We start from the raw sequence: 23,306 nt of genomic DNA, 5'->3' as shown, positions 1-23,306 counted from the left end.
TACATCCGGCAGTTCACAAGCGTCGTTGATGCAAGCGAAGCCCTGATTCTGCCGATGAGACCCTTGACTGTGGAAACCGGCCCATGGTGTTGCTTATGAGTCAATGCTGCGGTGATGACTTAATCCCAGAAGGCCGTGTGGCTGATGAGTTGTGGATAGATCGATGTAGCTATACAAAGATGTATTGTACGGTGTTCCTTATCGATAAATGTTGCATATATGTGTGTGGGGAGAGGTAGTGTAGTGTTTACGATTATTTGAATCGGTCCAGGGACTCAGTCTCAAATGAGTACCTGGTGCGGTGTGTAAACATCGCCACTGGGGAGACAAAGGCGGCCGGGCGTGGTGCTGGCCACCCACCCCCTCGTGTGCCGTGCCGGCCTTCATAGGTGCTCGCTAACAGCACTTGCCCCTACAGTCTGCTGAGGCTATACGGGGGAATCGATGTATTTTGGAGTGGTGGCGCAGTGGTTAGCGCACTGTGGTATAAACACATTGACTCCTGTTTGATTCCTGGCCATGGCCAACATCATATGGGCGAGGAGGAGGCCAAATAATACAAACGGGGTGGTTTAAAAACGAGACAAAACACAGCTTTTTGAAAATCATAAAGTTGATTAATCACGACTCATTTACATTCGTAGCAGCTGAGCAAAAATAAAACACAATATATTCATAATCACACAATCTATTCACAATCTATTCTTAATCGATTGTATCGTAATCGATTCCCGGGCGCGAGTCGTAAAGCGTGTTATTGTGGAGCACAGGAATCGATTGCAATCCGACTGATCGATTAATCGTTACATCCGTCAAGTCACCTGGGATCAGTCACGCGCAACAAACCTTAACTGTACATATTCTTAGGTTTTTTCGGTAAAGTCACGTAGGTAAAAAATAAAAGTTAAATAAAAATAAAATAAAAATCACGACGTTTCGGAGGCAACACAACCGACGGTTCCACCTGAAGACGGAAGCTTGTGTTGCCTCCGAAACGTCGTGATTTTTATTTTTTATTTTTTTATTTTACTTTTATTAATTTTAATTTTTTTTTACCTACGTGACTTTACCGAAAAAACCTAAGAATATGAATCCTTGCAGTCACGAAAGCTTCAAATCTAGACTTAATTGTACACACGAGCCTCACGCGTACGTCATTTCCTGTTAGCTTAATTGATGATTATGGGTGTAACGATGCATCGATGTATCACTATCGATTTTTAAACTCACGATATATGGCTTGTCCACGGGTTTGATGCGCGTAAGAACCGATCATTATTTTCGATTCGTAATTGGTGTTGCGTTCACGTGACCTCCCCACGACTCACTTGAGGCCGCTATATTTGCAACGTGCATTGAATAGCGAGGTAGCCGATTGAATCGTTACACCCATGATTCATGACGATGATGATTATGGTATAAACACATAAACTTGGCACTGCCATAGGAACGTGGAATGTCCACTACCAACGAAGATGAGCGGATAGAGACTTCGACTTTTTTTCTTTATACACTCCGACGCGGTATTTACACGCGATTTCACTTACGTGGTCATATCTACAAGAGCACAAAAACAACACGGGATACACAATGGCAAAATAAATTAAACGGGACGTTATAAATACAGTGCGGTGAACCTGGACACCCGAGTTCAATTCACTGCCACGGCTAACATCAGTGGCAAATCATATCTGAACCCCCCCACAACTGCCTTCACCAAGCTGCACTGGACCAGCGTGGTGAAGTATGGTCAGGAAACTCCCATACCACGATCGACGTGGACTTCATCCAGCAGTAGATTGACAAAGGGTCCGTGTGAATCATTTATACATGTGTAGAATATATACAGCATATAAATACGGTCGTGACCACAGCTTTTAGTCTTTGGTGCTTAAGACCAGCAACGCAAACGCTTTTCAGATGGCCTTGATCTTTAACGTGGCAATCAACGACCGCCACGATTTAGTGACCTCCCCCCCCAGTAGCATCTGTGGGGGCCCTCTTAGTGGCCAGCATGGAGACGCGACCCTTGTTGAGTTCTTCAGAAGGTGACGACGACGATGACGACGGTGATGACGACGACAACGACGTCTATGATGACCATGGTGGCGACGATGACGACGTCTATGACGACCATGGTGACGACGATGACGACGGCGATGACGACGTCTATGACGACCATGGTGACGACGATGACGACGTATATGACGACCATGGTGACGACTATGACGATGATGACGACGACGACGACGTCTATGACGACCATGGTGACGACTATGACGACGACGATGACGACGACGACGACGCCTCGTATTCGCCAGGCGCTTCAGAGGAACACTTCCCTTGTCTCAGCCTCGATCCTCCTCTTCCTCTTGCACCTGCACGAGACAACGACACCCGCCACACGCCACCTTGTTAGTGAAGGGTGACCCGGGTGTTGTTGTCCATTGGTCAATCCACTGCTGGATGAACGCCCCTCCCCACGCACCGCGCCCCCCGACCGCCCTCGTCACGGTGCTGCGATCACGACAGTCTGGCTTGGCACGTGCAGCGCACGAAACGCATCACGAACGCGAGTCGCCATGCAGGGTTCCCTCGCTGTGCTGTGCGGTGGTGGTGGCGGTGGTGGTGGTGGCGGTGGTGGTGGTGGTCGTGGTGGTGGTGGTGGCGGTGGTGTTGGTGGTGGTCGTGGTGGTGGTAGCTGTGGTGGTGGTGGTGGCAGTGGCAGTGGTGGTGGTGGTGGCGGTGGTCGTGGTGGATGCGTTCCAAAAGCGAAGAGAGCGCGCAAAGCGAGAATGCACGAGGGGACGGCTACCTGCCGAGTAGCGCACAAAGTACATACACAGTACACACAGGACACACTACATACACAGTGCATACACAGTGCATACACACAGTACACATAGTACACACACAGTGCATACACGCAGTACACATTACATACACAGTGCATACACTGAGTGCATACACAGTACAAACAAAGTACACACAGTACATACACAGTACATACACAGTACACACAAAGTACACACACACAGTACACACACACAATACACACACAGTACATACACACAGTACACACACAGTATACACACAGTACATACATACAGTACACACACAGTACACATACACACAGTACACACACAGTACACACACAGTACATACACACAGTACACACACAGTACACACACAGTACATACACACAGTACACACACAGTACACACAATGCTCTCCCACATGTAAAGTGAATACAACCCGCGCGGCAGAGCGAATGTGTTGGGGGTAGAGTCACGTCAAGCCGCACACGCAGCCCGAAACCGCACAAACCGAACCCGCGTCGGACTCGGTGGAACGTGGCACGTTTATGTCAGCGGTGGTGTGGGGGGGGACACTGCACACAGCATCCACAATCATCCACGCTGGTGGGAGCTCCGTGGCTTCTAATTCTAAATGTGAAGCTTTCGTGACTGCAAGGATTCATATTCTTAGGTTTTTTCGGTAAAGTCACGTAGGTGAAAAATTGTAATTAATAAAAGTAAAATAAAAATAAAATAAAAATCACGACGTTTCGGAGGCAACACAAGCTTCCGTCTTCAGGTGGAACCGTCACAGCACGATAGCTGTATCAAGTGAGAGACATTCCAAGAAAACAGTCCTTGTATATATTGATACAGCTATCGTGCTGTGACGGTTCCACCTGAAGACGGAAGCTTGTGTTGCCTCCGAAACGTCGTGATTTTTATTTTATTTTTATTTTACTTTTATTAATTTTAATTTTTCACCTACGTGACTTTACCGAAAAAACCTAAGAATATCCGTGGCTTCTGTTTGAATTTGCCATCAGCTGTTTGGAGGCGTTTGCTCTGGTTCGTCCTGAGGTCCACAAGACTGATGTGCGTGGCGATGATCCACCCATCTTCTTGGTTCTTTCGGTAAAGTCACGTAGAATGGAAATAATAAAATAATAAAAATAAAACATAATAAAATAATAATACAAATAAAACATAATACAATAATATACTTTTTTTATTATGCTTTATTTTTTTTATTTTTTTATTTCCATTCTACGTGACTTTACCGAAAGAACCAAGAAGATGAATCCCTGCAGTCACGAAAGCTTTAAATCGAAATTATGATCCACCCACTCAACGGCACGTGCGATCGCGAGACACGAAGCGCTCTGGCCACCCAATTTGTGTTAGCCAGTGAGAGATACCTGGTTAGATTTTTTTTAAAACGTAATTGAGTTTATTTGCCTTTCTTATACTTTGTACTGTTTGTTGTTGTTGTAGCGTGCTGACCCTGTGCCCGGACTGGTCGTCTGTGAAAAAAGAGCTTCATAACTCATCGGATTCCTCCTCCTGTGTGAATGCTCATTCTGATTCTGGCTCAGACCCGTTCGTCAGTGGTTCACATGTGCGCGTGTACGACAGCTCAAATGTCAATACACTGCTGGGTGGCCTTTCGGGGGGGCAGGTAGGGGGGGGTTAATTGACCATACTTCACCACCGTTGATCGGTGCAGATTGGCGAATGGGGAAAACCGGGAGGCGATGTCAGCCGTAGTCAGGAATCGAACTCGGGTTGTTCCGGTTCATCAGTGCAGTGCCCAATGATGTGGTCGATGTAACGTGGCTAGCGGCAATATCCACGCAGCGCCAGTTCAGGCCAGCCATCCTTGCCACACTTAAAGCGCAGTTAGGGCCCTAGAATCATTAAAGGTTTCCGCCCGACTCACGCTAATTAACTTTTACGACTTTCCGGTTACATGCTTCGTATTTTTTTTTATTATTGCTGATGTTGTTGCTACTGTTGAATGTTTTGCCGGTCAATTATATTTCATGTCATCGTGGTGTTTCCTCTGTGGCACTCGGTTGAGATGCGTGCAGGAGAGGGATGGGTTTGCACGTTGGGAATCGCATTGAGCGGAGGGAGAGACGGAGAGGGAGAGAGAGATGAACACGCGTGGTATTTGGGAGACACGCGCAGCTTCACGACTTCATTCAAACTCATCTTCTTGGTTCTTTCGGTAAAGTCACGTAGAAGGGAAGTAATAAAATAATAAAAGTAAAACATAATAAAATTATTCTCACGACGTTTCGGCCACAACGCAAGCAGCCGTCCTCAGGTGAAAACCAGGTCCGTCGAGGCGGCTGAGTCTGAATGACTCGAAAGAACCAAGAAGATGAATCCCTGCAGTCACGAAAGCTTTAAATCAAAATTCATTCAAACTCTGCAGGGGACAGTAAGCGGGGCTTTGGCAAGACGCCGTTACGGCTGCAAGGGGTGATGATGACGACGACGACGACGATGATGATGATGACGGGCGATGGTTAAGAATGATAGTGGAGTGGCAGCAGGAACGAGGGAGGGAGGTGAGGGAGAGAGATCCGTGTGATATCTTGGATTTTGAAAGGAGGGAGGGATTCAGCCAACAGTGGATTGTTTGATCGCTGATGCTGGTGATGACGATGGCGATGATGATGATGATTACCTTTTGCTGTCCAATTCAAAGTGTTTATTTATTTGGTTTTTTTGTCTCGCCGTTTGCAAAACTCGCTACGTTGGAATTCACCGCCCGCCCGCCCGCCCGCCCGCCCCCACCACCACTCGCCCCGGGTTAGACTCTCACAAGCCACTCGATCCGGCTCAATCTCGGCGCAGCCAGTTCGCGTCAGTTCTGTTTGTTGGGTCTGCAAAGTGGAGGGGAGGGTGGCCGGGGTCAGGAGGCCAACCCGAACCCTCAAACCTCGTCCGGGGGCGCGACGCGTGGCTCGACAAAAAAACGAGACTCCAGAGACACTCAAGGAGGGGTGTTTTGATTTTCTCTCTGAGTTATCGGCTGAGCCGTGCGTGGTAAAGAGTGATGATGATGATGATAAGAAGGCGCATCTACTTGTCAGCTGTCTCCGGGAGGACCATACTTCACCACGCCGGTCAGTGCGGGTAAGATATGTTTCAAAAGAACACTCAACAAATCGTTTTGATTTGCATGCCGACGACAAAATCACGAAAATCACGAGAAACAAAAACACCTGTACCCCAATCGCTACGCAACACACGGGGGCAGCTCACTGGCAACTCGTGCCACGGCCTGCGTGCATTGCGGGGTTGTGAGTATCGACGAGCTGGGTTCGTGCCGCAGACTTCTGTCCTTGGCGAAAGCCTCGACACCCTTCGCCGTCACAGTTTTTTTGGTTTGGCCATGTTTGTTTGTTGTAGTACAGAGTTAGACTGATGGCCTTTATCTAAGTTGTCTTGTGGTTGTTGTTGTTGTTTGACTTGCATCCCACTGGCATTTTTGCACACAGCGTTGGTGTACGGTGCTTTTTCAGCAATATTTTTGCTGTCTTTTCTTGGATTTTCTGTTTGCACTCAGTCACATAGTCACTTTAAGATGTTTTTTGTTCATGTTTTCGTATTTTTGTTTGTTGCGGTTGCACCCGATTCAAGGGCCGAATGGCTCACAGGGCTATACCTGATAAATAAACTTGAAATAAATAATGAACTTGAGTTTAGCGCACGCGCCGCCGAATGAGCAAGCGCATCTGCGCGCTTACATCGTCGTCGTCGTCGTCAGCACGAGTTAGCCATGGTCGATCCACTGCTGGATGCATAGACACTTCCGCATGTGCCCGTCACCAACTCTCACGATGTTCACGAGTGCGGTTTCATCCGTAAACCAACTCCCCCCCCCCCCTTTCTCCACCCACATTTCCCTCCCTTTCTCCGTTCTAACAAACAAAGTAAACAAAAACTACCCCAGGTGGAATCCCTTAAGCCGCCTGCCGTGGCTTTAGGCTGCTCGCTCGCTCCGCTGCATCTGCGTGCCCGGAGCCGATGGCAATTTTGTGCGGACGTCGCGTGCGCGCGTACGTGTGTGCGTGTCTGTGTGTGTATGTAGGTGTGTGCGTGTCTGTGTGTGTGTATGTAGGTGTGTGTCTGTGTGTATGTGCGTGTGTGTCTATGTGTGTGTATGTAGGTGTGTGTCTGTGTGTGTGTATGTGTGTGTGTCTGCGTGTGAATGTGTGTGCGTGTGTGTGTGTGTGTGTATGTTTATGTGTGTGTATGTATGTAGGTGTGTGTATCTGCGTGTGTGTGTATGTGTGTGTATGTAGGTGTGTGTCTGCGTGTGTGTGTATGTGTGTGCGTGTCTGTGTGTGTGTATGTGAAGGTGTGTGTTTATGTGTGTGTATGTAGGTGTGTGTCTGCGTGTGTGTGTGGTCTATGTGTGTGTATGTAGGTGTGTGTCTGTGTGTGTATGTAGGTGTATGTCTCTGTGTGTGTGCGTGTGGCGTAGCGGTTAGCGCGCTGCGCTACGAACCCGGCGACCCGAGTTTGATTCTCGCTCCTCTTGCCTCAAATGAGTACCTAGTGCCGTGCGTAAACACCGCCACTGGGGAGACAAAGGCGACTGGGTGAGGTGCTGAACACCCACCCCCTCGTCTGCCGTGCCAGCCTGCATAGGAGCTCCCTACGGCACTTGCCCCATCAGTGTGCTAATGCTATGGGGGGGGGGCGGATCTTTGTCTTTGTTTGTGTGCGCGTGCACAACAACAATCGCTCACGCGCCCGGCACGCGATCACGAAACCCCTCGGTCTCACGCACAGCGCCGCCACTCCAAAGACAAATATCCCCCGTATAGCCTCTTTAAGACTGTTGGGGCAAGTGCTGCTGGCGCGAGACACCTATGAAGGCTGTAACGGCGCGCCACCTATGAGAGAGAGGGCTGCTGTGGCCCATACCACACCCGCCCGACCGCCTTTGTCTCCTCCCCAATGCTGACGTCTTTACGCACACCGCAACAGGTGCTCATTTAAACGCCGAGACAACCTCGGGGGTAGGCGGGGGGGTAGCAGGGCCGAGAACCAATTCAAATATTCGCCACTTGTTACTGGGCGGTCGTGAGCGGGAATGGAACTCGGGGGCTGGCTGGGTTCGTAATGCAGTTGCGCTCACCGCTGCGCCACCGCTCCACCCAGCGTACACGCACAATGGGCACGCGAGAGGCGAAGCGAGCGGCCTCTCTGATCCTCTCCGCTTTCGGGGTCACCGCGACAGCTCCATTGTTGCGTGGAAGCAATGTCTCATTCTCTAGTCGTGAGTGGGCTGTGGGTGGGTGGGGGTGGCGGGATTCCCCTCCCCCCCCCCCTAGCGCTCCCACTCACCATTCAGCGCCACCGTCAGCACGACTCACCGCCCACTAAGCACCACCGCTCACCACCTAGGGCGATGACAAATACCATTTCATGGGCAGCCACCAGCGGGCAACCCACCACGACTCACCACCTTCACCATCCACCAGCAACCGCGTTTGACGCATGATGGGTTACGTTAGAGATGGACACGTGAACTGCCCCTGCCAATTGAAGAAGTTGACCACAAATTTCGACCGCGGCGCAGAAATTCATACCCGGCCCAGCAGTAGAAGGGGGGCTGCTGAATTCGCAAGCGAATGGACGAATCTGTGGTGGACGAATCTGGGGTGGACGATTCTGGGGTGGACGAGTTTGGGGTGGGCGAGCCTGGGGTGGACGAGTTTGTCACGGCGTGGCTTTGGCAGGGGGGAGGGAGACCGGCGGAGCGAGTTGGTGGACTCACCAGTGGTAGGCCACGAAGAGGACGACTAACGCGATGCCGCCCAGGAAGAGCGACGCGGCCGCTGCCGCCGCTGCCCCCTCTGAGCTCGACCTCTTCCTCCTCTCCAGGGCGAACAGCTCGCAGCGGTGACCCGCAAACTCAGCCGAGCACCTACCCCAGGGAGGGGGTGGTGGGGTGGTGGGGGAGGGGGTGGATGGAGGGAAACAACGAGGAGCATGCGTTGAACGCGGGCCGCGTTGCCGCCACCACCACTGAAACTAAACCAAACTAAAAACACTAAACTGCTTTTTTTTATTCTACCAGGTAAGACCGACTGAGATGCGCAGCTCATTTTCAGAAGCGACCTGGCCACCAGATGACAGCCAGATGAAGTGGCTTATCGCGTGGAAATTAACAGCAGTAGGCCAATTGCTCTGAACGTGGAGGGAACAACCGCAGGACACGGAGACAAATCCACGCGACCACCACGAAAGAGAGACACCAATCAACCCCAAATATACAGCAGGCTTCAGGGTCGGGATTGAATCTACGACTTTCTGTACAACAGGCGAGGTAGTTGACATCTCCGAGCCACTGTGATGACGGTGAGAGAAAGGGAGACACGCAAACTCCAAATATACAGCAGGCGTAAGGGTCGGGATCGAACGCACGACTTCCTGTACACCAGGCGAGGTAGTTAACATCTCCTAGCTACCGTGGCACTGCACCCCAATCCTAACATTGGGGTTCAGTGTTTTCACTGCACCATGAATCCAATCGCCTGAATTCAATTATCGGTGATTGGATTCGTTCGGGGAAAGTGCCGTACACCTGGGGCTCGCAACCCGGGGCCAAGAGGGCACGGGTCCCGGGTTTTTCCACGGCTGCTCGAGGTCCGTGTCCTGCAACGGTCGAGCCGGCCCGGCTCTCTGTTCGGGTCACTGCCGTAAGGGTCACTGGCATGGTCGTGGGTGAGCGAGCTCGTGGTATCGCAGTCAACGTCCTCCACTCAAGTTTGAGCGTCGTGACCTGCGCACTAAAACGACGTTGGGCTTCGGGTAGACCCCCAGCCGAACCCAACATCTGCGCCGTTAAAAATATTTTTATAAATGAATAAACCAACAATTATTATTTTTTTAAGATCAATTCCCAAGCCTCGTTCGCCGCCGTACATCTGCGTTTGAGTTCGTGTCGTTGCGTTTTTTTTATTCATCCCTTACCCGTTACCCCAGTATCGGCCAACCATCCCACACATAGCCCAAGTGTCAGAGCAGGAATAGGCGCCCACCTTGAGGTGGCAAAGCAACAGTCCTCTCCATTCATTTACGCCGCTGATGAGAGGGAATTACTTGATAACCCAGTGCACCATGCAATGGGGCTTTGCCATGCAACGGCGCTTATAGGAATTGGCAACATTATTACGTATTTATCATTATTGTCATTCACCAAGTATCCATAATAGAAGGGGGTTTGTTTTGTGGCTAGGTCGCGTGAATAAATAAATGTGTCGTTCAACTCGTCACCACCCGACGCAGCCAATTAGTAAGGTTTGTCATGTAAACAGAACGTGATGTTACAGGTAACGAATTGGCACGTTCTGTTTACGTGGCAATTCTTACTAAGTGGCTGTGTCGGGTGGTGACGGGTTTAACGACACATTCATATATTTACGCGATCTAATGTAGCAAAAAAAACCTGTGTTATGGAAAGCCTCCTTACGTGTTAAACATTAACCAAGTAGTTCGTGTTTAATTCACTGTTATTAAGAAATTGGAACAACTGAATCGATGCCATCTTCGGTGGCACAGGCTGGGCTCACGGACTCAACGCTACAAAAATGTCCCCGCAACATTATCGGCTTCTGGGTTGCACAGTAGCAGATGCATCAGCAACATCGACCTCTCCCCCTCCTCCTCCTCCTGCGTAAACGTGGCAGGACCCTCCTGCCAACGAGTGAGTACCGAGACTCATCGAGGCTCTACTGTGTAAACGAGCTTAGAAATAAAATATAAAATCGATATTTTTTTTGTTGCAAACGGTGTGCCGGTAAAGCCAGGCCAGATTAAGGTGGGCATGGTCCCTCTGTCAGTCACTAGGAATGCGTATCACGCACACACACACACACCTGTGTTACACCTGTGTGTGTGTCATGCGGGGAGGGAATCCCACACCTGTTTTGCTCGTGACACTTAAATTGTCCCTGCCCTCGATTCTCCATTACGCAACGCCCATTCACTCACCGCTCTAATTGCGGCGACGCGAGCACGCATTGTGTGCTGCCGCACACAATGCGTGCTCGCACTCAAACGCGCTTGTGGCACCCCCCCCCCCCTTCACTTCACCCACTTCACCCCCCCACTTCACCCCCACCCCGTCCTTTGAGGTCCTCAAATTAGAGAAAGGTCAGGGTTAGGAGCTTAGTGGCAAGAGGCTAGGGATTAGTGGGTACAGGTTAGTGGCTAGAGACTAGTACCTACAGGTTAGTGGGTACAGGTTAGTGGCTAGGGGCTAGAGACTAGGGGCTAGTGGCTACAGGTTAGTGGCTAGGGGCTAGAGACTAGTGGCTACAGGTTAGTGGGTACAGGTTAGTGCCGAGGGGCTAGAGACTAGGGGCTGGTGGCTACAGGTTAGTGGCTAGTGGCGAGTAGCTAGAAGCTAGAGACTAGGAGCTACAGTTTAGTAGCTAGGAACTAGGGGCTAGTGGGTACAGATTAGTGGCTAGGCGCTAGATACTAGTGGTCACAGGTTAGTGGCTAGGGGCTAGAGGCTAGGAGCTGGTGGCTACAGGTTAGTGGTTAGTAGCTAAAGACTAGGGGCTGGTGGCTACAGGTTAGTGGCTAGTAGCTAGAGACTAGGGGTTAGTGGCTACAGGTTAGTGGTTAGTAGCTAAAGACTAGGGGCTGGTGGCTACAGGTTAGTGGCTAGTAGCTAGAGACTAGGGGTTAGTGGCTACAGGTTAGTGGCTACAGGTTAGTGGCTAGTAGCTAGAGACTAGGGGTTAGTGGCTACAGGTTAGTGGCTAGTGGTGAGTAGCTAGAAGCTAGAGACTAGGGGCTACAGTTTAGTAGTTAGTGGGCTAGTGGGTACAGGTTAGTGGGTAGGCACTAGAAACTAGTGGTTACAGGTTAGAGGCTAGTGGCTAGTACCTAGAGGTTAGTGGCTACAGGTTAGTCGCTAGGGGCTAGTGACTAGGGGCTACAGGTTAGTGGCTAGGGGCTAGAGACTAGGGGCTACAGGTTAGTGGCTAGTGGCTACAGGTTAGTGGCTACAGGTTAGTGGCTAGTACCTAGAGGTTAGTGGCTATAGGTTAGTGGCTAGTAGCTAGAGGCTAGGGGCTACAGGTTAGTGGCTAGGGGCTAGTCCAGGCGTCTTCATGCTGCGGCTCTTCAAGGACTGCTTCGTGGCGTTATGCATCAAGGTCCGCCGTCACATATTCACAAAGTGCATTGCAGCTCTTGAAAGAGTTATTATAATTTTTACCGAATTAATCAAAACAATTCCTCTTCTTGCTCCTTTTGTTCCCGACTCCTGGGCTACAGGCGAGGGGCCAGCGGTCGCAGTTAGTCCTTAGGGGACATCTTGAAGGCTAGGCGATAGAGCTACGGACTAGCGATAGTGAGTGGTAATGGTATGGTTCGAGCCATAGGTCATGGGTCAGCTTAGAATTAGTGGAGGCGCTATGGTTAGGGGTTAGGGCTAGGGTTAGCTAGCGGTAGAGTTAAAGCAAGAGGCATGGGCAGCGTGAGCATGAGGCCAGTGTCGGGGTGAAAGTCACGATTCAGGTTGGAGTCAGTGAAATAGGATCAGCGTTAGAGTCCCCGGGTAAGGATCAGGGCTGTGCGGATGATGTCAGTGTTAGGGTTGGAGTCCGGGTAAGGGCCAGGGTTGTGTGGAGGATGTCAGGGTTAGGGTTGGAGGCTGCGTGGTGCGGTCATCACCTGCAGTGTGGTTTATCTGTCTGGTGGAGGTAGTGGCAGGATCCCCCGTTGAGGCAGTAGTCGCGGTAGTGTGCGGGGCACGGCTGTGCGTGGAGCGCGGAGATGCGGGGGTGCTCCACCTCCACTGTGGGGAGACGAAGAGGAGTTCGTCATCATCAGCTGCAGCAGCAGCAACAGCATCATCATTCTCATCATCGTCGGCAGTAGCAGCAACAGCATCATCATTGTAATATATGCATCAGCAGCAGCATCGTTATTGTAACGCGTCATCATCATCACCATCAGCAGCATCGTTATACTATAGTCATGATGATGAAAGATGTGGGGCGATAGAGATAAGGGGTGAGGATGAGGAGAGAGACAGAAGATGAGAATGACGGCGACCTTGGGGAGGCCTCCACGCAGCAGTAGATTCATCATTACTGAAGACGATGGTGACGACGATGATGGTGACGACGTTGATGGTGACGACGTTGATGGTGACGACGTTGATGGTGACGACGTTGATGGTGACGACGATGATGGTGACGACGATGACAGATGTCGACTGATGGATGTAACGTTGAGAGCGGTGATACGGGGGAGCAGGCACAAGGAGAGCCTGGACCATTTACCTGGGTTCGACTCCCCTGCCCAGGCGCCCAACAGCAGCATGGAGAGAATAACGCAGATCCCTCCTGTGCAGATTCAACAAACACACAGGCAGCAACACCGCGAGATGTACAGATTAGTGGGATGTGGACAGTCGGACAGTGGTGCATATGATTATCGTTCATCCTTGTCACATCGTCATCATCATCAAATTATTTTAAGCAGCAAATAGAACAGACGCAAGATCGCATGGTTATAATGACAAGAATCTACGCTTATAGTGAAACTTACTTATTTGATAGCCTCAAAAAAATCAAAGCTCCTTACATCACAATCTCATCTCAAGCATTCCAATTCTTTGCTGCAATGGAACCAAGAGAGGGGACCCCCCCCCCCCCCCCCAGTGGCAGCTGTCCATGTGTGGCACAAAATGAACACAGAACCGGCCTGTAATGGGAGTAATTAATTATCATTGAACTATTGAACAAAAACAGTCGCTGCATCGATCGCTTTCCGGTGCGAAAATAATTCAACATACATACAGTATATTTGTAACTAAATCATCATCATTATAACCACTGATTTGCTTCAACTGTCAAATAAAATGGATTTGCTCGTCTGGTTAACACCATCTCCTTGGCATTATATTCACATTTCAAATGCACACACAGGAGGATCTTGCTACGTATGCATGTTGAACTTCTTTCGCACCCTACGTAGTCAACCGTGTAAATATAGTTATGTTTCATAGGCAACCTGGCCACAAATGATAGCGCAACGAAGTGTCTATTCACGTGGAAATGAATGGCAGCGAAATACTCTAAATTCGCGATGTTCATTCTAAATGTGGAAGGAAAAACCGGAGGTACCTGGAGAAAAATCCATTCGACCACGGTGAGAAAGAGAGACACGCAAACTCCAAATATACAGCAGCAGGCGTCAGGGTCGGGATCGTACCCACGACCTCCTGCATACCAGGCGAGGTAGTTAACATCTCCTAGCCACCGTGATGATGATGAGAGAGACACGCAAACTTCAAATATACAGCAGCAGGCGTCAGGGTCGGGATCGTACCCACGACCTCCTGCATACCAGGCGAGGTAGTTAACATCTCCTAGCCACCGTGATGATGATGAGAGAGACACGCAAACTTCAAATATACAGCAGCAGGCGTCAGGGTCGGGATCGTACCCACGACCTCCTGCATACCAGGCGAGGTAGTTAACATCTCCTAGCCACCGTGGTTGCTGCTGCGTTGGCAGGGGTGCACAATTCGAGCCGACAATAAGAACGACACCAACTTTCTCTCTCTCCACGCGTTCTTCTTCCAAAGGGCGTTTTTAACGAATGTTGTTGCAGGGCTACGATATGGGCACGAGTTGGCAGCGCAGAAACATCCACTGTCACCCAGCGTCTGTTCTCCCCTCCTCCACCACCAACGCACACTGAACCAACATGTTCATGCATGGTCAGACACAACACATAGAGACCCATCGACTCACAAAGAAACCCATAGACTCACAAAGAGGTCCATACTCTTACATAGAGGCCCATATAATGAGATACCCATAGGCTCATATAGCAGCCCATAACCTTACAAAGAAGCTCATATCATAGACTCACATAGAGACCCATAGACTTGCATAGTGGTCCATAGACTTAGATATCCATAGACTACTCACCTCGAGACCCATAGCCTCATACAGAGACCCATAGATTACATAGTGGCCCATAGACTTCGAGACCCATAGACTCACCTAGAAACCCATAGACTCACATAGAGGCGCATAGCCGGGCATAGAGACCCATCGACATACCCAGAGACCTATTAGACTCACAATGGGTAAAGGAGCAGCGCTGAATTTCCCTGCTCACACCACTCCTGGAAGAAGGAACTCCGCTCGAGGATAGCTCTAGAGAGGCTGCTTTAGGCCTACTCTTCCACGCTGGCCAGTAAGTTAACAATTTACTGCACCGCACGAGATCTGCCAAAGGACTGAATGTGGATAACTATTAATTATGTTCGACCGGCTTTCGTTTATTAAACTATTTTAGTTGAAACCAAACAATTTTTATTTTACCAGGTAAGGTCCATTGAGCAATACGGCTTTTTTCCAGAAGCGACCTGCCCATAAATGATAAGTCAACGAAGTAGCGTATTACGTGTAAATGTATAGCAGCCAAATACCCTAAACGCGCGATATTGCTTATAAATATGGAGGGCGAAACCCGGAGGACCCGGAGAAAAATCCACGCGACCACGGGGAGAAAGAGACACGCAAACTCCAAATATACAGGTGTCAGGGCCGGGATCGAACCCACGACCTCCTGCATACCGGGCGAGGTAGTTAACATCTCACCACCGTGGCATAAAATCACACAGCCTCGAACGGTTAAGCAAACATCATCCCGTGCCCAACTTCTCCATCGGAGATCGAGTTACATATAATTTGGACAGATAAACAAATCGCCCGGTCTCATCCACACTGCGACGAGCCAACAACGCGACCCATCACCCCCCACTCGCCCCCTCCCTGATTCTTCCCTCCCGCGGATCCACATTCATCAGCATCTTTATTTCGACTGGAGGAATCCGACGGGCTACGAAGACTTGCTTAATCAAAGCAACGCGCGTAGAACTCGCGATTGTTGATCGGGTTCACTACCTTGTGTGAGCCCGCTGGAGACTAATCCTTGACCCCAGTGCCTTCGATCTCCTGCCGCTGTCCATCACTGCCGCTCTGAGTTCAAAAGAGAGTCCATCCCTCGTTTGCTCTTCTTCACCTCGTGGCCGGTCGGCCTCGATCGCTGCGGCAAGTAACGCCCCATAAACAAATACGCAGAAGAAGGAGACATCACTCCGCATATCTCCTGACGCCGTTTCTCCGGGCCTGACCAACTGAACGTGAAACTGGAGCCGTTGCTCTGCGTCTACGTCAGCAGCCGTACGACAGGAAGAAGAAGATCACTTCCAGTCCGCCCATGCTACTAAGAGGTTGTGAGTGGGGCAGTCGCTCCTACTAAGAGGCTGTGAGTGGAGCAGTCGCACCTACTAAGAGACTGTGAGTGGGAAGTCGACCCTTGCCGTTAGGTCCCGTGATTGAGCTCATCTGTTCCCGTAGCCGTCCGCGCTACTTTCAACGTCTTCCTCCAGCACGACATCTCAAAAGCATTCGCTCTTCCTCCCCTTTAGTGTATCCTTACTGACAAATTCCTGGCGACTGCCGGATGATGCCGGTTTGCATTTAGCAGCGTGAACGTCGTTCTACCCATGTGTTTAATGTGTGTGTGTGTTGTGGATCGTTGAACAACAACAGCAACAGCAGCAACATCAACAGCAACAACAACAACAACGACGACGCCACCGGTGTGGTGCTGATGAAGCAGTCCTACATTCGCACCTGCGTTTACCTGGCGACTTTATTGATCGGTTGCTTCGGGTGGAGGTGGGTTTAAGACACGCATTTAACGCATGTAACATCTCGTGTGTGAGTGTTGCGTGTGTGAGCGTCTTGTGTGTGTGTCGCGTGTGTGAGAGTCGCGTGTGTAAGTGTCGTGTGTGGAAGTGTCGCGTGTGTGAGATCGTATATGTGCGTGTAGCATGTGTGAGTGTCTTGTATGAGTGTCGCGTGTGTGAGTATCGAGAGAAATAAGCCAGAAAGAATCATTGAACTATCTCAGTCGAATGCATCGAGTCCGGACTCAGATAAAATTATCATCATCATCATCATCATCTGTTCATCACAATGTTGATGCTGCTGCTGCTGATGCTGCTTTTGTGGGGAGGAGGGGGGGGGGTCAAGATAACCAGTTCAGGCGGTTTAAACACCGCTCGACAACTGATGATTGTCGTGGCCGGGAATCGCACCTCAAGTCAACAGGTTCACTGCGCGTGGCGCTTTCCACTGCGCCACCGCTTGCACCCTCCCCGGCAATGCCGCACAGAGACTCGTCGTGCTCACGCCAATCAACGCTTTCTGTTACCTCGCCAGGAAAGCCTCCACTCGCGTCTCAAGACTAAATCACTCGCAAGGCTCCTGCGACGCCATCGGGATGATCGACCCACGACCGAGCAGTCGAGGACACGACGCTCGCGCGTGGAGGAGTGGCACTCGGCGTTGCGCACGGATAGATTCAAGAATTCCGTCTTGCGGCGATTTGCCACCTCGTGGGCAGCTCGCGGGCCTCTTACCCAAACGCCACGACAAATGAGCAACCAGGCCGCCCGTCCCCCACCCACACCCTCCCCAAAGAAACCCCCCGAATCTGCCGAGCTTCCCAAAATTCAAGAGGGGCATCGTGGGTGGCCCATTGGGGATGAATTCGTTTGGCAGCGACGCAGTTCGCATTCGAGACAGGAGTCGGTAAACAAAAATAAATATTTTTTTTCGGTTTCGAATCCGGTACTCGGCCACCACCAACAAGAACAACAACAACAAAATACATCGTTATTTCAAGAACCGCAATGGATGCGAATAACGTCACGCGCGCAGTTGTGAGCCGTACTGCGGCTCCCGAATCGCAGACGTCGACCAGCTGCAGTCCAGGCGATGACCGTGACCGTGATGGGTCATGCGATCATGTTCCCATCGCTCCAGCGAGACAAGAGTGCGTTGTGCAAAATCATGATGATGGATGTTGTGTTTCTGCTATTGCTGTACAGGAGGATGATGATGATGGTGGGTGCATGATGATGATGAGCGCGATAATGCTTCGCCGTTGTGTAGTGGTGAGCGCACTGCGCGCTACGAACCCGGCGACCCGAGTTCGATTCCTATTTCACGACCCGTGGCGAATGTTCGAACCGCTTCTGGGTCTCTCCTAGGGCGACTCGGCCTTCAATGAATACCCGTTGCGGTGTGTACATATCAGTACTGGAGAGATGAAGACGGCCGTGCGTGGTGTTAGCCACCATCCTCCTCATAGGTGCTCGCTAACAGCACTTTCCCCAAAAGCCTGCTAAAGTTTATACGGAGGGGGGGTCTTCATGATGATGACGCTCCCGCTGATGATGTTGTTGGTGATGACGCTGCTGTTTAGTTTATACTGCTGCTCGCAATGATGATGTCGATATCAATGATGTCACCTATGCTGCTGTTACCGATGAAAGCTTCTGCTGATGATGGTCGTTGCGCTGCTGTTATTGGTGCTGCTAGAGATGATGATGAATGTGGTGGTGGCGCTGATGCTACCGGTGCTGCTGCTACTGCTGCTGATAGCATAGCTGCTGCTGCTGCTGCTAGAGATGATGATGATGATGGAAGCGGTGATGTTAGTGGTGGTGACCGCGTGGCCGACATAACACTAACCTCGAAGCATCCTCGCGTCTTTGTTTTTCTTTCCACGGTCAAGTCTCGGTCCACAGCGTCGCCAAGTTTTCGGAGCGGTGTTCAATAAGTGTACCTTTCCGCATGCGTTGTGTGTGTGCGCGCGTGTGTGTGTGCGTCCTTGTCTGTTCACGTGTCGGTCTGGCAGGGCCCGTGGCTGGGCGGCGCTCCCCTGCACAGCTGTCGGCGTTCACGTGCCGGGGCTGTGTACGGTGACGCGCGCAGTTCCACCTGTGGGCCCGCCTCGAGTTTTTTGCGAAACAATTTGCGCGCTCCGGTACATTTATACCGAGGTGCCCTCTCCTCCCCCCTCTTCCCCCCGCTACTCTTCCTCCCTCTCCTCCGCCTACCACCCTCTCCTCCTCCCCCTCCTCCACCCTCTCCCCATCCCCCTCCTCCTCATCCCTCTCCTCCTCTCCTTTGTCCTCTTCCTTCCCTCCTCCCTCTCACCCTCCCTGCTTCCTCAGTCTCCTCTTCCTCCACGTCCACCTCCTCCTACTACGACTACCGCAACCTCTCCTCTTTATAATCCTCCACCTGCTCCCTCTCCTCCTCCTCTTCCTCCACGTCCACCTCTTCCTACGACTACCGCAACCTCTCCTCTTTATAATCCTCCACCTGCTCCCCTCTCCTGCTGCTCACTCCCCTCCACGTCCATCTCCTCCTCCTATCTCTCTGTCCCCACTCTCATTCTCCTCCTCGCTACACTCCTCCTGCCGCTCCTCTTCGTATCATCCTTCTCCTACCCCACCGCCTTTCTCATCCTCGACGTCTCCTTCTCACGCTCCATCTCAACCCCTCTCCTCTTCCCCCCCCCCCCCATTGCCTCTCCTCCCCGTCCACCTCCTCTACGCACTCCCATCATGGGCGAAATCCTCTCCCACCGACTTCGCTCACAGCCTTCACGAGCCGCTCTGAGGTCGCGGCGGCGAGGAGGGGTCGGTCATGGGGAGGGGGGGATTCGATGGGGGCCGACCGGGCGCGGCGTTTCCGTTTGGGGCGTGTGTCGACGTGTGTGTGTCGTATGTGTCAACGCGTGTGTGTGTGTCGACGTGTGTGTGTGTCGTGTGTGTGTGTGTGCGTGTGTCGTGTGTGTGTTGTGTGTGGGGAGCGGGGGTGTAGCGGTTAACGCGCTGCGCTATGAACCCGGCGACCCGGGTTCGATTCCCGCTCATGGCCAACACCCGGTGACGATTATCTGAACCGGTCCTGGGCCTCCCCTAGGTCGACTCAGCCTTAAATGAGCACCTGGGGCAGTGTGTAAACATCGCCACTGGTGAGACAAAGGCGGTCGGGCGTGGTGCTGGCCACCCACCTCCTCGTGTACATAGGTGCTCGCTAACAGCACTTGCCCCTACAGTCTGTTAAGGCTATACGGGGGATCTTTGTCTTTTTTGTCGTGTGTGTATGTGGGCTGTGTTAATGAGCGTGGGGAGTTGAAGTGAGGCGCGGTAGTGTAGCGGTTAGCGCGCTGCGCTACGAACCCGGCGACCCCAGTTTGATTCCCGCTCACGGCCAACACCCATGCAGTGACGATTATCTGAATCGGTTCATGGGCCTCCTTTAGGTCGACTCGGCCTCAAGTGTGTAAACATCGCCACTGGGGAGACAAAGGCGGCCGGGTGTGGTATTGGGCACCAACCCCCTTGTATGCCGTGCCGGCCTTCATATGTGCTCGCTAACAGCACTTGCCCCAACAGTCGTTTAAAGACTCTTACGGGGAATCTTTGTCTTTCCCGTTTGTGTCTGTGGTGTGTGTGTGGTGCGTGCGTGCGTGTGTGTTGTGTATGTGTGGTGTGTGTGTGTTTGTGGTGTATGTAGTGTGTGTGGTGTATGTAGTGTGTGTGTGTGTGGTGTATGTAGTGTGTGTGGTGTATGTAGTGTGTGGTGTATATGTGTGTGTGGTGCGTGTGTGTTGTGTATGTGTGGTGTGTGTGTGTGGTGTATGTGTGGTGTGTGTGTTTGTGGTGTATGTAGTGTGTGTGGTGTATGTAGTGTGTGTAGTGGGTGTGTATGTAGTGTGTGTGGTGTATGTAGTGTGTGGTGTATATGTGTGTGTGGTGCGTGTGTGTTGTGTATGTGTGGTGTGTGTGTGTGTGGTGTATGTGTGGTGTGTGTGTGTGGTGTATGTAGTGTGTGTAGTGGGTGTGTGTGGTGTGGGTGTGTGTGCAGGTCAACACAGCCTTCACAATCAGTACCTGGTGCGGTGTGTTTACATCAGCACAGGGGAGACAAAGGCGGCCACCCACCCCTTCATTGACTGCTGTCTAAAAACACCACTTGCCCCAACAGTCTGTGAAGGCTATACGTGGGGTGGTGGTGATGGTGGTGGTGAGATCTTTGTCTCAAGCACATCCACCTATGTGTATACCTAGGCATGTGAGTGTATGTAACCCACACACGTGTGTGTGTGCGCGTGTTTGCATTGTGACGTATAGCGGCGGGTGGGGGGGGGGTCAGCCACGCGCCACGCGCTATGGCCCATGGCGCAACTCGCCTTCGTCACCCGCTTGTCCAGCTATTGCGTGGACTCTTCCTCACTCTTTCATCATCACGCGCCGCTCCAGTGACCCGCAGCGATGTCCACGGTGCAAGCTCGGGAGCTTCCGTTCACACGGGGCTGAGCTCCGGAAAATATTTCAGGGGAGGGGGGTGTGGAGGGTGGCACAGGCGGTGCATCTGCCGGCAATCTCAGTGAGTCAGCCGACGGTACGTGCGGGTCCGTTCCGTGACCTCCTGCCAACAGCGGGTCTTTCACACATCGCGTAGTGGCCTCGCGGTGCACCTAGCCTGGCACACGCGCTTTTGTGACATCTCAGCCACCTAGTGGCAAACGGCGGAGAGACAAAGATGGCCGGGCGTGACGTTAGCCATCCAACCCTCTCGTGTGCCGTACCGGTCTTCATAGGTGCTCGCCACGGGCACTTTCCCCAACAATCTGTCCAGGCTACACGGGTGACCTTTGTGTGCGTGCCTCTTTCCATTGGCGCCCTGCGTCTCTCTTGAAGAGTGCAAACCCCACAGCGCCACCGCTCCCTGTTGATTCTACTGTAGTACAGGTTTCCCTCGCTTTGTGCGGTAGTAGGCGCGTTCCAAAGAAAGAGCGCACAAAGCGAAATCGCTTAGCCATGTCCCCCCCCCCGCCCCGCCCCTCCGTACGGTGCGAAAGAAGTTCAACATACGTACACGCGACACGATGTTGTGCCGCGTCCGACCGCATAGCCGGATGTCGAGAGAATTTTGGATGGAAATAGGTGAGCCGCGCACACGGCACGAGATCGCACAAACCGAACCCGCATAGGGCGAGGGAAACCTGTCGTGGGTTGTTGGAGTCGTCGTTATTTCTCCTCTGTGGATTTAATACTCTGCGTGCGTTTTGCTTTGTTAACCCCCGAAGAAGTGGCTAGGAGATGTTAACTACCTCGCCTGGTATACAGGAGGTCGTGGGTTCCATCCCGACCGTGACGATGCCTGCAGTTTGCGTGTTCTCACTGTGGTCGCGTGTAGTTTTTTCCCGGCGGCCTTCGGTTTTTCACCTCCACCGCATTCAGGAACGAGGTTGCGTTTAGAGTGTTTGGCTGCTATAAGTTACCACGAGGTAGACCACTTCGCTGAGCTCTCATTTGTGGACAGATCGCTTCTCCAATAAGATCGATATAGCTCAGTGGGCCTTGCCTGGTTAAAAATAAAATGTGTTTGTTAAATAGTAACAAACGTTGTTAAACAGTCAAAGACGCCGTTCGCACTCTGCCCATCTCACAATCTCGCTTTTCCACGTGCCCGCGTGTGCCAGGACACGTTCACGTCCGAACGCGGCGTCCAATTATCCAGAACACCTGGATCGCATCCTGGAAAATACCTGAACACCACTGAGTAAATTTAGTTCTTTTCCACCGTTTAAGGTCGATTGTTTTACATTCACGACAAATCACCGGATTGTCCCAACAGCGGCAGTCTCGACTTGCAATCCAGAGCGCGCCGGTTCGATTCCACGTCCCGGCGCGGCAGTTGAAATAAAAATTGCGGGAGAATTTTGACTTGAAACTTTCGTGACTGCAGGAATTAATAGTCTTGGTTCTTTCGGTAAAGTCACGTAGGTAGAAAAAAAAATGTAAAATAAAATAAAAATAATACCATACATTGAAAATAATAAACACAAAACAAACACGACGTTTCGATCGCAACACCAGCGGTCTTCATCTTCATCAGGCCTGATGAAGATGAAGACCGCATGAAAATTAAAATGTTACTTTTATTATTTTCAATTTAATGTTTTAAATTTATTATTTTATTTGTTATAATTTTTTTTCTATCTACGTGACTTTACCGAAAGAACCAAGGAAAATAGCCGGAGGTTTTTATAATATGTGGTGGGATGCAGTGTGGGTGCTCCAACCTCTCCCGCCAGCCTTTCTTAAAGTACATCTCTGGCGAGCTGCCAGTTGCTATAGTCAAGGGCACTCTCTCTTTATGATAAAGGGTTCAAGTTGGACGCAACTATAGAAGGCGGGACCCCCCCCCCCCCTGTAATCGACGCCCAGCGTGAATGAATACGCACACCCATCACCTCCCGTCCAGCGGCACACTTGTGAACAGAAGCCACCACGAACCCTTTTCACGTCATCCGATTCGTCGAGAAATTGACTCTCACCCCCTCTGGCCTCTCTATGTGGCATGGAGAAGGGCCGTTGCCCGAACCGTCGGATAGCCCAACTCCAGCAAGGTGTCCTATGTTAGATCCTGACTTAAAGCTTTCGTGACTGCAGGAATTCATGTTGTTTGGGTCTTTCGGTAAAGTCACGTAGATAGGTTCAAATAAAATAATAATAAAAAACAACAACAGAAAACTACGACGTTTCGATCGCAACGC

General features: G+C 51.2%; 1 protein-coding gene across 1 annotated transcript; it reads right to left on the bottom strand.

Annotated features, from left to right (window-relative positions):
• Window positions 1–1,335: 1,335 nt before the first annotated feature.
• LOC133354399 (OMEGA-stichotoxin-Sgt1a-like) lies at window positions 1,336–18,707 on the bottom strand. The gene is made up of 5 exons (XM_061571206.1): window positions 18,419–18,707; window positions 13,133–13,195; window positions 12,519–12,642; window positions 8,602–8,751; window positions 1,336–2,378 (listed from the first exon to the last, which is right to left on the bottom strand). Exons 1-5 carry the CDS (start codon window positions 18,426–18,428, stop codon window positions 2,327–2,329), a joined length of 399 nt encoding a protein of 132 aa, XP_061427190.1. The 5' UTR covers window positions 18,429–18,707; the 3' UTR covers window positions 1,336–2,326.
• Between the last annotated feature and the right edge of the window lie 4,599 nt (window positions 18,708–23,306).

Source organism: Lethenteron reissneri, chromosome 47, assembly GCF_015708825.2.
Source record: "Lethenteron reissneri isolate LAM-NWPU_2019-01 chromosome 47, ASM1570882v1, whole genome shotgun sequence".
In the NCBI taxonomy this organism is placed as follows: Eukaryota; Metazoa; Chordata; class Hyperoartia; order Petromyzontiformes; family Petromyzontidae; genus Lethenteron; species Lethenteron reissneri.
Note: the sequence above shows the minus strand (reverse complement) of the source record. Positions and strands in the feature narration are given on the sequence as shown.